Source organism: Impatiens glandulifera, chromosome 3 (genome assembly GCF_907164915.1).
Source record: "Impatiens glandulifera chromosome 3, dImpGla2.1, whole genome shotgun sequence".
In the NCBI taxonomy this organism is placed as follows: Eukaryota; Viridiplantae; Streptophyta; class Magnoliopsida; order Ericales; family Balsaminaceae; genus Impatiens; species Impatiens glandulifera.
The window spans coordinates 35,680,756-35,697,351 of NC_061864.1; the positions used below are offsets into that span (position 1 = coordinate 35,680,756).

General features: G+C 34.1%; 2 protein-coding genes across 2 annotated transcripts; one reads left to right on the forward strand and one right to left on the reverse strand.

Moving 5' to 3' along the window:
- Positions 1-657: 657 nt before the first annotated feature.
- Positions 658-2,583, reverse strand: LOC124930670 (annexin Gh1-like). Its single transcript, XM_047471004.1, has 5 exons — positions 2,493-2,583; positions 1,848-1,993; positions 1,536-1,754; positions 1,231-1,443; positions 658-1,161 (listed from the first exon to the last, which is right to left on the reverse strand). Exons 1-5 carry the CDS (start codon positions 2,566-2,568, stop codon positions 859-861), a joined length of 957 nt encoding a protein of 318 aa, XP_047326960.1. The 5' UTR covers positions 2,569-2,583; the 3' UTR covers positions 658-858.
- Positions 2,584-6,907: 4,324 nt separating this feature from the next.
- Positions 6,908-9,500, forward strand: LOC124930185. Its single transcript, XM_047470542.1, has 3 exons — positions 6,908-6,985; positions 7,638-8,528; positions 9,426-9,500. The coding sequence occupies exons 1-3, from the start codon at positions 6,908-6,910 to the stop codon at positions 9,498-9,500; spliced, it is 1,044 nt and encodes a 347-aa protein (XP_047326498.1).
- Positions 9,501-16,596: the final 7,096 nt, after the last annotated feature.

The window sequence follows — 16,596 nt, forward strand, 5'->3', positions numbered from 1 at the left end:
TATAAAAGATTATTATAATAATTTAATAATAATAAATTAAAAAAAGAAATGATTAAATATATTTTTTGTAATAATTAAATATTAACGAGAGAAATTGTTAAATACCTATGATAATGATAATTGAAGAAAGGGAAATTTATGTCATATATATATATATATATATATATATATATATTATTTTTATATTTCTAATTAATTTGTCATTCTTTATAAATTAAATAACATTTATAAATATATTTTTTAAATAAAATATTATTTCCACATATATATATATATATTCTAGTTTGGCAAGAGTGATTTTAGGACTAAAAATATATGTAAGCTAATGAAAGATTGAAAACAAATTTAGTATATGTTTTATATAAAATTTTGAAACGTTACAACATTGAGTAGGATCTACACAGAGGGTGTTTAAAATATACATGTTTCAAACCAAGTTGGTAAAAACTGCCTGAAGGTAAAAATCGAATTAATACAGCCTTTTCATTCATTAAAATTGTGATATAAATCTCAAATAATTAAAATTATCATAATTTGAGTCTCATTTAAGTACCAAATTGGCCTAATATATTTTGATTATATAAAATAATAAATATATTTTAAAATTAAAAACACATAATTATAATAGGACAGACAAAGATACATAAGTTTTGTCAATGAGTTAATAAAAAAAAAGGAACCACAAGAATTTCATTCATAACCAACACCAAGAACCAAGAACCAATAAAGAAGAAAAAAGTGGTCCAAGAAGGAAGGAAGGAATGAATAAGAGAGTAATAATAAGCAGACAGACAGACAGACCGACCTTCAACAAGCAATTTTTATTCAGAAGAATGATTCAAATCTTTTCCTTTCTTGTCAAGCCTCCTCATGTCCGACTAGAGCCAGAAGCATTTTCTTGTAGTCTCCTCTTGCATCTCCTGAAATGGCGCGTTCAAGAGGAACACTGTTCCTACGCTGATACTCTTCTTTTATCTTCTTCATGTCTACCTCTGATCGAGTCGACACCACCCTTGTAAGACCCCATTCATCAGTACCCAATCGGTTTATGGCTAACCTCAGAACCTTCTCAAAGTATTTTTCTGGGTAAACCAGACCCTTTATACACGCTCTTAAAATACTCAAAAACTCATCATCTCCATCATCCTTCTTCTTTAAATCCTGTCATTTCACAACTCACAACACTTCAAAACCTATATATAATACAGAAGAAGAAGATTGTGGATTTACCTTGTTAATAGCATTTCCAAATTCATTGTTATAGTGATTCAAAGTAGCATTAATCTGTGCTTTGCTCCTTGTTGTGATAATCCTGATAACCTCATCATCAGAATAAGCCTTATCAGCTATCTTTTCATGAAGTATCTTAGCTTCTGATTTTGCCAGTACCATGTTCACCTCACCACCTTCATAGCGTAATGAGCTCACAAGAGGCACTAGAAGCTGCAAAAACAACAAACCAAAATTATTCTTCCACCCTTTCTCAGTGGGAAGGGATCAAGATATGGATGGGGAAACACTCCTCGGTCACACACCTTACGGAAAGCCCCAGTGGTGTGATAGGCAACATCTTCTTCGATAGATTTTTTGAAACGAGCATGATAGGCCTCCCTTATCTTCAATAGATCATGAGATGACCTGGTAGAAGCAATTTCCATTATCACCCAGTTGCTAGAGGTCAGCATCTTTGTAGCCTCGTTAGCCAGAAATGCATCGCGCTCAGCAGGATCCAGTGTCCATAGCATAACAATCCTCTGTTTTAATGAATCAACAAGCATTAGGATGCAATTATCAAGTACAGGCAAAGTAAATCTAATTATGAAACAAGCATATAGCAGATTGTGAACCTCGAAGTCACTTGATAGTTCCTTGTCTAGTTCTTTCAAAAGATCTTCTCCATATATTTCAGCATAAGTTTTCCTGATCAATTTGCGCTGTGATGCATCTCTGTGAGCCAAGATGTCAATGATCAGTTGTTCATTGGTTCCCCATCCTGATCAATTGCAATAACAAAACCGTCATTGATCTATAGTTTGTAACATATTTAAGAGAATCTAGTTGCAAACAAATGCTCAGGCAGCATCAATTGGATCCAAGTCAGCCAAAGAAGACTGTCAAACGGTTAATCTCCAAAACCCTTATGACAGATCTGAAGATCCTTCGGATGTTTTGACTATTAAGTAGTACGTAGTTTCAATTAAACAAAGAGAGACTGGAAAACAGATACAACAGGCAACCGAATATAAGATCAAAGACAAAACACATTACAAACATTCTACAGTACAGATCACGGAACATCGACCCTAACGGTGTTAAAACCAGGATATTCCACAAAAACAATCGCCGATCACTTCATTTCATTGATCTGATCCCTGATCGTCGATGCATAATTGTAGACAGAGGAATGTAAATGATAAATGCTGATTTTGAAAACGTTGAACAACAAGGAGACGATCATCGAAATGAAAAAGGTAGGAAGAAGAAAGGGAGACCTGCAAAAGCTTTCCTGAGCTGCTCGCAGTCCTCGGTCGGTGACGGAATTATTGATGGAATCGTCAGCGTCGCCATTGACTCTTCTCTCTTCTCTCTTTCTCTTTCTCTCTCTGAAAGCACACAAATCAAGCGATAATGTCTAGACAGAAATCTATGGGTTGGCTGGCTGATCTCTCTCTCTGTATATAAACAAAGAAAGGCTGAATGCTTGGAATGGAAAACGTGAGTAATTACACGTTTTTCCAGACTTTAACGTCTTGTTTGTTTTGGATTCTTATGTAAAACAATCACTACTCTATTTATTATTTGAGAATTTATCTTCATGTGTTAAATTTTCATATTTAATATCTCAGAAATATTTTAAAATTCACTCCTTATAAATTTATTTCTCAAAACCAAACAAAGATTTTAATTGAAATTTTATCCTCTTAATATTAGATTATGTATTTATTCATATTAAATATCTGCTTTACCAAAGAAAAATAATAAAGTTACCACTTTATTTAAAAAGTATAAAATGTGAGATTAAATATTTTTATTTTTATTTTAAATTGTTTTGATCAGGTTTATTATTATTAACTTTATATAATGTTAGAAAATTTTAATATTAAAAAATATTTATTTTATAAATTAGGAATTTATTAGAAATACAAATGGGTGTTATTTTTTTTATTAAACATGAGATTTTTTACTATCATATTAAAAAAATAATAATGTGATTTTCACTTGTTACCTTGAATATTATATTTATTCACTATCTAAAAATATGTTAATGTGTATACATGATTTTATAAATTATTTCATATTTATTTAAATAAATTAAAAAAATATAAAAATATTATTTTTTCTCGTTATATAAACTTTGTAAACATTACATATATTTTTTTTTTTATATAAAATTTATATTAAAGAATTGTAAACAATTTAAATAAAAAAGAGACAGGTGAGATATTAGTCAACTATCATTATAAAATTACATTATCATTTAACAAAACTAAAAAATTCTAACATTATTTTAAATTTCCTCATTATAAAATTGAGACGTGATAAGATTTGGTTGATTTCATCCATTTTCTTAAATCCCCATTCAAACTCCTTTTAACATTGTGAAAATTTTAAAATAATATTTTTATATATTAAAAAATTTTAAAATAACATATTATAAATATTGTATTTTAAATTATTTATTTTATAAATTTAAATAAATTAACAACCAGAAAAGATATTTTCAAACTCGATTGTCGTGCCTCATAACTTATATTTCTCTCGAATCTCGATTAAAACAAATAATTAAAGTGATAGGTTTAACTAAATTTAAAAATATCGATTTAGACTAATTTTGACTTTTTTTAGAGTCGCTACCTAATTATATCTCGAAAAATTAGAGATATAAATGTAGCGTGTGTTCAAACACGTTTTAGATTTATTGAACTACATTCTGACCTAGTCTCTTAATGTTTTTAGAGTACGTAGGTAGTCTGTCACAACTACAGTCCCACTAAAATTCTAACTTAAAAACTCAATCCATTTACAAACAAAGTTCATAACATTACTAGTTGTGAACTATGTTCGGACATGATCTCTCCTTGTTATGAAAGTATGTAGGCAGTCTGTCGCGGATGCGATCCCACATAACATTATTACTTCAAAACTCAACCTTAATTTTCATAACTCAAAAGTTGTGAACTACGTTCGGACTTGATTTCTCCTTGTTATTAGAATACGTAGACGACCTGTCATGAGTGCTGCCTCACTAACTTCGAAACCCAAAACCCCAAAAATCTCTATGTCAATACTAGGGGATTTTTATTAAAATAAAAATAATCAAAAAACAAAATTAAAAAAAAACTCATCCCTATGTAGTTCTTAAATTCACAAATTTTGAACTACGTTTGGACTTGATATCTCCTTGTTATGAGAATACGTAGACAATGTTTCATGGGTTTAGTCCTTATAAAATCAAACATAACAAATCATCAGCAAACCTGAGTTATAAAAAAATTATCCCTAGCGATTTACATAAGGGACTGAATATATGATAATTCTCCAACAAACTCATTTGTTGATCCCCAAGAGAACTTGGAGTCACGATATATCCATGATACAATTTTAGAACTATGTTCCGACCTAATTTCTCCGTAAGCAATTTGTCATGAGCTCGGTCCTAATAAATCCAAAAATAATCAAACCCATATGTCAACACTATGGGCATTTTTAAAAATATGAAAAATATTAGGAAATGAGTCAACAATAGCAGGGGGTTGACCGAGTATTGTTAACCGCGAAAAACCTTCGTTCGATATTAACTCTATTAGAAGTTAATATTTGTTTCTATTCTTCACAAGTCGTCACAAACTCTTGAACGTAGTTCAAGTGCAGAATTGTTTGTTTGGACTTGAAGCGACAATTAAAGAGTATGAAAATGCTGAATTTAAAGAACACATGACACAATGTTGTTTATGGATGTTCGGAGTAAAATCTCCTACGTCACCCCTTCTTCTCGACCTCGAGAAGGATTTCACAAGAAGATTTAGTTTGATTACAAAGCATACACAAACCCAATCGAACAACCATGACTTAGACACTGCCTGTTTCTAAACTCCTAGCACACAACACTCTGTTGACAGAAACAAATTCTGTCAACTTACAATACTGAAAACTCACATAAAATGTGCTGGGAAAAATTAAAACAAAGTAAAGAAAATAGTTAATTAAGTGAGAAATAATTAACTTGGAATAGAAATAAACAAAAGCTATGATCTGGAACATTATCTTAACAACGTAATTTTGATGATGTTTAAATAAAAAAAGATAAGTTGTCTATTTGTTTTTTTTGCAGGTGCATATATAAGACTATGCTACTTTAGACATGGTCTAAAAAGGCTATCTTAGACGTCAAACACAGTTAGACGTGTAAGTCTAACTCCTTTAAACACGGTCTAAAGGGAAACGTAGTTAGACGTGGAAGTCTAACTCCTTTAAACGAGGTCTAAAGGGAAGCGTAGTTAGACGTGAAAGTCTAACTCCTTTAAACGCGGTCTAAAGGGAAATGTAGTTAGACGTGGAAGTCTAACTCCTTTAGACAAGGTCTAAAGGGAAGTGTGGTTAGACGGGTACGTCTAACTCCTTTAGACACGGTCTAAAGGGAAGCGTAGTTAGACGTGTACGTCTAACTCCTTTAGACGAGGTCTAAAGGGAAGCATAGTTAGACGAGTACATCTAACTCCTTTAAACGCGATCTAAAGGGAAGCATAGTTAGACGGGTACGTCTAACTCCTTCAAATGTGGTCTAAGGGGAAGCGTAGTTAGACGAGAACGTCTAACTCCTTTAGACGAGGTCTAAAGGGAAGCGTAGTTAGACGGGTATGTCTAACTCCTTTAAACGAGGTCTAAATGGAAACGTAGTTAGAAGGGTATGTCTAACTCCTTTAGACGAGGTCTAAAGGGAAGCGTAGTTAGACGGATATGTCTAACTTCTTTAGACGCGGTCTAAAAGGAAATGTAGTTAGACGAGGACGTCTAACTCCTTTAGACGCGGTCTAAAGTGATGCGTAGTTAGACGAGGACGTCTAACTCCTTTAGACGCGGACTAAAGGAGCACGTCTAATGCCTTGCTTTAGCAGCCGCCTGAAGAAAGCATACGTCTAACCACAATCAACTATCTGTCTTTTACTCCTGCTCCACTCACTTCTGTGCAATTTGACAAACCAACTAATTATATCAAATAATGAACACCACGTACACGAATATCCATCAAACTACATATCTAGGATATTTGGCGCACTACTCGTTCGGTACGACCACAATCCAATTGCTCAGAGTCTTCTGTACTCTAGTACTATAATCGACCATCCAACATACACATGCCACGTGTCCACAAAGAAGATTCGACCGTTGGTGTCCTTCTACTACAAATAGATGCTCAAGGACAACGGACGAATCACTTACTTACTCAACAAGTTTTTCACTTACGAATTACCTCTCACAATCTTGCTCTTGCTCTTACTGACTTCTTACATCCTTCAAGATCAAGAGAGAAATTCAATTACTGTCAATTTTCAAGATAACAAGGAAGAGAGAGAAAATCTCTAGAGATACGATCGACACAATTAGCACGGTAGACACATCACAATCGACGACACTATCAGCACGGTTGGCACAACACAATCGATGGCACGATCGACACGAACGACACGATTCGCGAAGTAAGTGCTGATAACCCTAAATCTCTCAGAATTTCGTTGGTAGATTTTTTGGATGCTTATTTTCTGATTGCGAGCGTCGGCGTGTTCTCTAATCTTTGGTGTTCTCGGAGGTTGCCTTTTAAAACGATTTAGTTGTTAAATCTTTAAGGTTTATGAATTGCCCTATTTATGTATTTATTCTGTTTTATTATTTGTTCTCTTCTTCAACAATGGGGAAAAAGAAGAGCAATAAAGCTAAGGAAGTCAAAGAGTTTGTTATGGAAGGTCTTAAGGAGATTGCTGAAGAAGTCATTCAAGAAAAAATGACAAAAGCAAAGGAAAATCAAATGTTGTGGAAAATGCTGAAGAAAATAATACAGGAAAGCAGAGGAAGAAGGCTTCTGAAAAAAATAATGTAGGAAAGTAAGGAAAGAATGAAGAAGTCTGGAAAGTTGTTTACAATCAAAGAGCCAATCTGTTTGGCCTCAAAAACCAAATCACCAAGCTTCTGATTCATTCTAAAAAAAGAGAGATTGTTCTTAATAAGGAGAAAGTCCAGCATATGACAATTCAACTCAATATTCATTATCTTTAGGAGTTGAATTTGCTGAAGAAGGAAGAATATAAAGAGATAGTAAACTAGTTAGTGGCTATAATAAGGGAGCTGATGAAGGCCCCTAAATCGAAGACCTATACTATCAGGAGAAACTATACGTGGAAAGTAAATGAGGTATGGAATAAAAGTACATGAAAGAAAGTTGAAGACCATGCCTACAAAGGGAAAATCTTCTTGGGGATGTTAAAACAAAAATGGAGGTACTTAATTCTCCTTTTGAATTTAAACTTCCCAATAAAGTAGAAGAAAAGTGCATAAAGGAATGGGAAAATGTGGTGGTAAGGAATTATATTGAAAAAAATAGAATATCATTCTCAATCACTAAAGAATCTTTAATGAAACAGTGGAAGGAAAATGGGTTGGAGAAGATCTCTGCAAATATTCATGATCTCTACTTTCTTCAATTCAAGAATGGGTCGAATTTGGATGAAATTCTGGAACATGGGCATACATATATTGGATCCCACTGTATGAAGTTGGAAAAATGGTCTGAAGATTTGAATCTGTTAAGTAAACCTAAGGAGATAGTACAGATATGGTTCAAGCTTTGGAATATCCATGTACACATGTACAAAGTAGAAGTCATTAGTCATTTTACAAGATTATTGGGAAAATCATTATATATTGACCCAATAACAGAAGGAGGAGAGCATTTATCCTTTGCTAGAATTAGCATAAAGGTGAATCCTAGTAGCACATTAACGAATAATATGACAGTGGTCGGCAAGAAAGGAAAATCTAATATCATGGGAATCACTTATGAATGGAGACCGGACAGGTGTGCATTCTGCAATACTTTCCAACATGCCAACACGAAATGTGCTCAATCTATGAAAGATGAGCAGAAGATACTGAAAGACCAAGAAGCAAAAAATCAGGAAAAAGAAATAAGGGAGTCGGAAAGCAAAGAGAAAAATGTGGAGAAAGAGAAAGAAGAAGAAACCAAGGAGGACTCTGAAAATGAAGAAAGTAATGACATTGAAGAAAAGATATTAAGGGGGTTTCTATTGAAGAAAAGAATAAAGGTAGCAATGAAACAGAAAATGAAGAAGATGAAAGAAGTTGATTTTCAAACAATTCAAGCTGTAATACATGAAACCATTGAGGAGAATACTCAGAATAATCAAGCTGAAGTAGATGTTACCAAGGTTGTCGTAGAGGATACCATAGATGAAGCTGAAGGAAGCAAAGACAAGAATCCTAAGACTGATCTAGAAATTCAAGTTGAGAACAAGGTGAAGAGCCCGAAAATCCTAGAAAATATTTCTTTCTATCAAATCAGAACGGGTTCATATAAAGAAAAAGAAATCAAAATGAGAATATGCAGTATTCATCAAACTCTTCAGTTCATCCCCCCTTTTTTTAGAACGTTGGGTTCCGTTGCTCTTATGGAGTGCGAATAATCTCCGTGGGTTAAGTACATAGCCCGCAAACACACTTAACCATTTAAGCATGCGCAAAACTTGCCGCCTGACGGGCTCGAACCCAGGACCTCATGCAGGCCTAGGGGTAATCTACCTCTTGTTGCCGCTAGGCTAGAAGAGGAAGGGGAAGATGAAGACAATCTATTGATATAACAGGTTAGTATGGAAATAAAAATCTTGATTGGGATAATTAGCATTTGATAGAGTTTATAATCTTTCTCTGTAATCTTTGTTTGTATGTTTGATTTCTACTAATCATTTTCTTTAAGGTCGTTTGATTGTCATCATTTAATCATAGCTAAGGTTTGTCTAGCTTTGATTCTTGACCCTCCCACTTTTGGGTTTTTAATGAAATGGTTTTAGCTGTTTTCCCAAAAAAAAGAAATTAAATTACTGTCTAGCTGTGAGAACATTATAAGTTGAATAAAGATTGTTCTGTTCAATAGAGAGTTATCTAGCTCAATGAGTTGTATTCGATTCAAAGTATTTAATGGATATCCTTCCGGTTGTGGAAGAAAGGGTGACGTAGGAGTTTTATCTCGGAACATCCATAAAACTCTCTGTGTTCTTTACTTTTTGCATTTTACATTCGGTAGTTCAAATCTTCAAATTCGACGAACACTTCAGCACTTGAATCCATTTCAAGAGTTTGGAGGATTTGTGAAGAATAGAAACATATACTAATCCCTCACAGGATTATTATCGAAGAGTTTATCGTATGCTGATAACAATAGTCAGACCCTAGTCTCTATTGGCAACACTGATCCTAATAAGTGGTATTAGAGCCTCGCTTTCAATTCTCAAGCACCAAAAGAATCTGAATCATGTCGATGGCGGCTATAACCAAGGTTCTCATGTTCTATAAAGAAAACTATGTTGTATGGAAGAAGAGAGTCCATGCTCATCTATCTTCCATAGATGATGACATGTGGCTTGTCATCACCGAAGGCCCGGTAAAGATCGAGAAAGAAAGATCTGAGTGGACTAGTGAAAACAAGAGGAAGAACAACCTCGACAACCTGGCCATGGATATTCTGTACAATACTCTGGACGACAACATGTTCAAATATATCATCTCATGCAACTCTGCCAAAGAAATTTGGGAGAGGTTGACTCAACTCTACAAAGTCAAATACCTCTTCATCATTGTCCAAAGGCAACTGACACATTTGCTTTAGAGGACACCTGTACTATTTCGATTGGTTGAGTGCCCGAATAATACATAAGAGAATATGCTCTTTTGATCGTGGATGTACTAGAAGGACATAGTGCGCCGAATATCATTAATGGGATCGCGATGTACTGGAAACGTACATCACATGGAATTTGAATTGCTTTGGCACATGGTAGTCTTCTATAGAATTAGCTTAGCTGTAGTGTCAAACTGCCAATAATGGATGCTTGATCAAATACCGAATTTGATCAAGTATCGGAAACGCTTCATCAAACCAGGCTCTTGTAAAATACCGGAAGGTTGATATAATACCGAACTAATAAAATACTAGACGCGTCCTGATATAATACTGAACTGGTAAAATACCGGACGCGTCCTGATATAATACCGAACTGATAAAATATCGGAAGGCTTGAATAAAACCTAAGTTATCATATAAAACCGGATGCGCTTCATAAAATTCTGAAAGCATATAAAACCGAAAGCGCTCCTTATAAAATCCGAAGTTGAATATAATATTGATCTCGATATAATATCGATCTCAATATGATACCGGACGCGCATCTTCTCATAATACCGAACTGATATTAAACCGATCTCGATATAATACTAGGCGCACATCTTCACACAACCGAAATTAATCAAATACCGAATTTGATCAACTACCAGACAACTTTCCGTTTCGATTTTTCTTCACTTTGATCCTACAAAATAAATAATATAAATTATACACTAAGAATATATCAAAGACTTTAATTTAACAAAAATAAATCATCACATCTCCAGCCATAAGTCAATTGTCATTCCAGCAGACACTTAAAAAAATTTCCCATCTAAATTAATGCCATTCTAGTAGAAAATTAAGAAATTTCTCCAATTTAAGTTAATTGTTATTCTAGTAGAAACTTAAGAAACCATTATCAACAAAACATTGAATCACGATCTATCCGTGATATAATTTCGTAACTACATTTGGACCTAATTTCTCCTTTTATGAAAATACGTAGGTAATTTGTCATGAGCTCGGTCCCAAAGAAATAAAAATCCCTAGCAAGCCAACCCTTAAGCTGGGATAAAATATAAATCCCCAACAAGTCAATACTTGAGTTGGGACAAAATACATCCCCACAGAGTTCGAACCAATAGGAATTTGGGATTACAAATCTATCCAAAAAAATCAAACCCTTACCTTGAACCTATGTGACTGGTGGGATTCGAGTAAGGCGCTTCACAAATGGATCTACCTTGAGCTCAAACAAAAGCTTAAACTTTTGACGTTTAAGAGGGAACTCGTAAAACACAAATACCCAAATTAGGAACCATGTTGTCAATAGAGGTTATGTCTCAACTTAGATAGAGGTCAAGTGAAAAAATCTAAGACCTCAAAGAAAAATAAATTAAACAAGACTGTGTTGGTTGATGTACGGGACAAAATATTGTTGTTCATCTAGACTCTTGTCTAACTTGCCGAGCAAGAAAAAAACATTTGAATCTATTGATACACCCTGGTCATCACCAAAAGAGGCCGAAAAGAAAATACTCACATAAGTTGAAATATTGAAATCACCATTTGATGTTAATCTAGATTCTCGTCAGATATGCCAAGCAAGAATAAGAATGTATCAATTCTATCAAATATACCCTAAGTATAGAAAAAAGCTCAAAGCTTAGTAATATAAAGCGCATGACCTCTAAGTCAAAGACGCGAGACTACACCTCTAGGTGTATGGTTAAAAGATTAAGCATAATCAAAACCCTTAACAAAGTTTGAGTAAGCAAATCCCTCGAAGAACTTAGAGCGAAATGTCTCAGCGAAAGACAAGTCCCTCAAGAGATGTTGTCAAACTCAAAGAACGTTAGTTGCACGCAGTGTCCTTGAGACACATTCCAATGGAGAATGTATGGATCCCATTTATGAAAATGTTTCAAAAATGACGAAATATTCTAAAAGACGTTTTAAAGGTAACAAAACGTTATAAAATAACTCAAAAGATTCTTACACCTGAATGATTAAAATAGTCTAAAATCGAATAATCAAATTTTCAAAAAGGTTACAAAAGTAAAGAAACATTCTTAAAACATTTCACGGGTGACAAATTGTGTAATCAAAATGTTTTAAAATAACAAAACAAGTTTAAGATATTTCACGGGAGACGAAATGTCAAATAAAAAGTTTCAATCATAAAGAAACAATTTTAAAACATTTCACTAGTGAAGAAATGTTTAATCAAAATGTTTTAAAAGTAACAAAACAATTTAAAGATATTTCACGTGAGACAAAATATCAAAAATTTGAAAATATTTTATAAGTAATGAAATAATTTCAAGACATTTTAAACATGACAAAATGTCAAAATTGATCAAGATATTTTACGAGATACGAAATATAATGAGACACTCCTAGAAAACAAAATCTTCATATCACCAAGATGATTAGCGACTTGTGTAACAAACACAGAATCCTCGTATCTAAGATAACGAACCACTTTTAGAAAACACAAAGTTCTCATATAAGCGAGATGATGAACGACTTGTGTGACAAACATAGAATCCTCATATCTAGGATAACGAGCCACTCCTAGAAAATACAAAGTCCTTATATCAGCGCGAAGATGAACGACTTGTGTAACCAACATAGAATCTTCATATCTAAGATAATGAGCCACTCTTAGAAAACACAAAGTCCTCATATCAGCGAGATGATGAATGAATTGTGTGACACACATAGAATCCTCGTATCTAAGATAACAAGCCACTCCTAGAAAATACAAAGTCCTTATATCAACGAGAAGATGAGCAACTTGTGTAACCAACATAAAATATTTGTATCTAAGATAATGATCCACTCTTATAAAACACAAAGTCCTCATATCAGTGAGATGATGAACGAATTGTATGATACACATAGAATCCTCGTATCTAAGTTAACAAGCCACTCCTAAAATACATAAACTCATTATATCATGATAAGCGACTTGTGTAACAAAGAATAAAATTTAGCATGCTCAAGCTACTGACTCATGAAATGACATAAATAACGAACTCAGAACGCTAAAGCTATTGATTTATAACATGAAATAGATGAACTCATCGTGCTAAGACTTCCGATTCAAAGAACGAAACAAATCGCACTAGGATCTGTTAACACACGACAAATCTAGCACGCTAAGGCTGTTGATTCTTAGGACGAAACAAATCCCACATAGATCTGTTGACACACGACGAATCCAACACGCTAAGTCTGCTGACTCTCGAAAAAAATAGACCGCTCCTAGATCTATTGATACATGACAAGTACAACATGTTAAGGATGCTGACTCTTGTGACAACCTAGGTAAACTCAGCACGCTAAGGCTATCGATTTATGAAACAACACTAATAAATTTAGCATGTTAAGGCTGCCAATTTATGAAATGAACACAAAACATATTCCACCCAGGATCCAATGACACAAACGACGTATCCAACACGCTAAGGCTGCTAACTCTCGTAATTCAATAGATCACATCTAGGATATTTTGAGACGGATATCGATTTGAGATAATCCTCACATCCCGATTTGAGGATTCCTCCAAACTTGATATTAAAGTGAATTAAATAACCCAACGACATGCAGGTATTTTCCTCCTTGATGCATGGATGCATGCTTGGCCCTGAGGCCGTGACTATGATGCATTTGTTAACCTTGACGGGCAATAAATGCATGTTTAAAAATTCAAAAACTTACTAAGGTTTTTGGAAACTCATAATATAAAATGCATGGTTAGCCTTAAGTTAAATGAATACAAGCTTGAAAACATTCTTGTTGAATACCAAGAAATTTTGTTTTCTTATTCTATAAATTAGTGAAGATTTTAATCCCATCGTCGCATGATTGGCTTTGGACCGAAATATCTTCAGTGTTATGAGACTCGGGACAAGCGCTTAGACAATTTCTAAAGAGGTATGATTTTCTCAACATATTTTTTTCTCGATACAAGAGGAATTTTTTTATATTAAATTCCTAATCAAATTCTTGTGACTGTTTTAAAACATGGTTATTGATAACTGAAGTTTTGTTCTTCTTGAAGATTCCAATTTTTTGGGCCGCTCATCTTTCAACCTTGACATTTTCAGAATTTCACGTGTTTCTACATGTGTTTGTTTTTTAGAGAGAAATCTTCAAATTCTGAGATTGAGCAAGCTTTACTCGGGATGTTTGGTTGAATTGATATGCCTAGCCAAATTGCCCAGCGATAATTTCAAAACCTTAACCTTCACAATAGTGATCATCATCTTTATGTTTTGTTGAAGTATCATTAGTATATCTAACAAATCAACATATCTAGCGAGATTTCCTAGTCATATTTTCACCATCTCAACCTTATGATGAATACTTTGCTCAATGATTTTTTTTCTCGATTGCTTAGAGTTTCAAATCAATCTCTCTATTCATCATTATTTTTTAAGAAGTCAGACAATTTTCCTAATCTTCTCAGCCATGAGACTAAGGTTTGAACATCAGCACAACTTCGTGGAGTCTCAAATGTTTTAACAATCCACGAGAAGGATCAAGAATAGATCATCTTTCGTATGATTTTTTTTTAAAACAAAATATATTCAAACTCTATAGACACTCAATATTTACACCACGAAATTAAAATAAGTCCGCTCGGTCAAGTATGATGTTCAAACTTGATTGTTGGACTGGGAAGAGAAATAAAAAATTACTTTTTGAAATTGGCTCAAAACGACCCTCGAGTTGCGGTCCAAACACCAATTTTAAAAAATACTAAAGCTTCATTTGTTTTCATACATTCATAATGACCGTCTTGAAAAATCATGAACTTTGTCTGTAATATTGTTGTTGGACAAAATGTCTTGAACAATCATTTCGGGGCTCATATTTGTGTCTAAACGTCATTTTTCAAAGAGAGTCAAAATTCGGGAAACCTAAAACGTTCAAATTGACCGTTTCAAAAAATCTTGAATTTTAAGTATAGTATTATTGTTTGCAATTTTGTATAGAAAGTCTTCAAAGGGAAAAATTGTCAAAATCGAGTCAAAACGGCTAAGTTAGGTGCGAGTCAACGAGGGTCAACGCACCAGGCTTTGCACCGAAAAAGATTCAAAAATGCGCATGCTAGCGTCATGCTGACTCTAGGTGCGCGGTTCATTTGAAAAACGTTCAAAATATGGGTTTTTGAATTATTTTTCGCGGTAAAAATCATAAAAACGTCTTCAACTTTAAAAATCACCTAGGTCGTTATACTCAACGAACTTAGATGGTCTTGGATGTTTTGGAGAGCTGCAAAAGTCCTATAAAATGTTGGTTTGTATCCTAAAGACAGTCGACGATATTAGCCCCTCCGAATCGGTAGTAGAATACGATGCGACCAAGATGTGATCAAACTAGACATGTCCTCGATGTTTAATTCATAACTAATGCTATAATGCTTAGTTTTTGGATGGTGAACTATGGTTGGAAAGTTAAGATATAGTGTGTTCAAATGACACTGGTCCCATGTCTCTATTCAATGGTTAAGGTAGTCAATTTAGCCCGACAACCCGATGCAAATTCACCCCTTGTTCCTGGAGAGAACTAAAGAATGGGTAGACTTCAAAATTTCATATCTTTTGTTTGGCTTAGATACCATTCGAAACCTTTTTGAATTATCTTTCATTTGATACCATGTAACACTCATGGTTCAACATACAACCCATGTGAGGTTTTCCATAAGAAAAGTTGTTCACTTTAAGATCTTTGACGTTCCATCAAGAAATGCATGGACATGTGACAAGTTTTGAAGATTCCATCTAGCACATAAGTGGAGGCTAACAAGCTCACCTTTTCAATGCATCCTGAATCAGCCCCAATGGTAGTATGAGTCAAATTTATGGTCATTAGAAGTTTCGGTTGAACTAGAATAACAAAAACCCGAAACCAGAAAATGCCTAATTTCAAAATTTTATAAGTTGGTCTTCATTTAACCATTTTGTTAGGATCGGTATCGACTATAGAGACAGGGGTATGACTATAGTTAATAGCTTTCAAACTTCGATTCGATATTAATCTTACGAGGGATTGAAGCCGAAGCTAAAGGACTTCCTTATGGCTCCCGTACCATCGATTTAGTCCTTGGTTTTGGTTCTATCCACCCTGCCGCTAACCTTATTTATGACTTGGGGCCTGCCCTTGTATCAACTCCTCTTTTTCCGGATATAGTAATAGTAATAAACGAAAACTTTAAGACCAGGACTTATGTTCCACTTTCGTTAGGAAGAGTTGGTTTACTTTAGCTTTTAAGTTAAGTTGATTTGATTGAGCTTCCAGGTTCGTTTTTTCTCCCCGCGATAAAGAGTGCTTATTTAAATGAACAAGGGTACGATAAAGAGTTAGGATCTATTTATATTCTTCACTATAATAAATACAAGTGCGTAAACAACTAGCTAGATTTGAAGCATTAGACAAGCGAATGTGATGGACAAAAAGTAAAGAATATAAGAAGTTTTATGGATGTTCGGAGATAAAACTCCTACATCACCCCTTCTTCCTCAACAGGAAGGATATTCACTAGAAGACTCTGATTTAGTACAACGACTACACAAACCCAGTTAGAAAACACAGAACTTAATAACCGCCTACTTCTGAACTTCTATCTAACTCTATGTTGAACAAAACAACCTTTATTCAACTTACAACACTGAAATTTCACACAGAAAGAA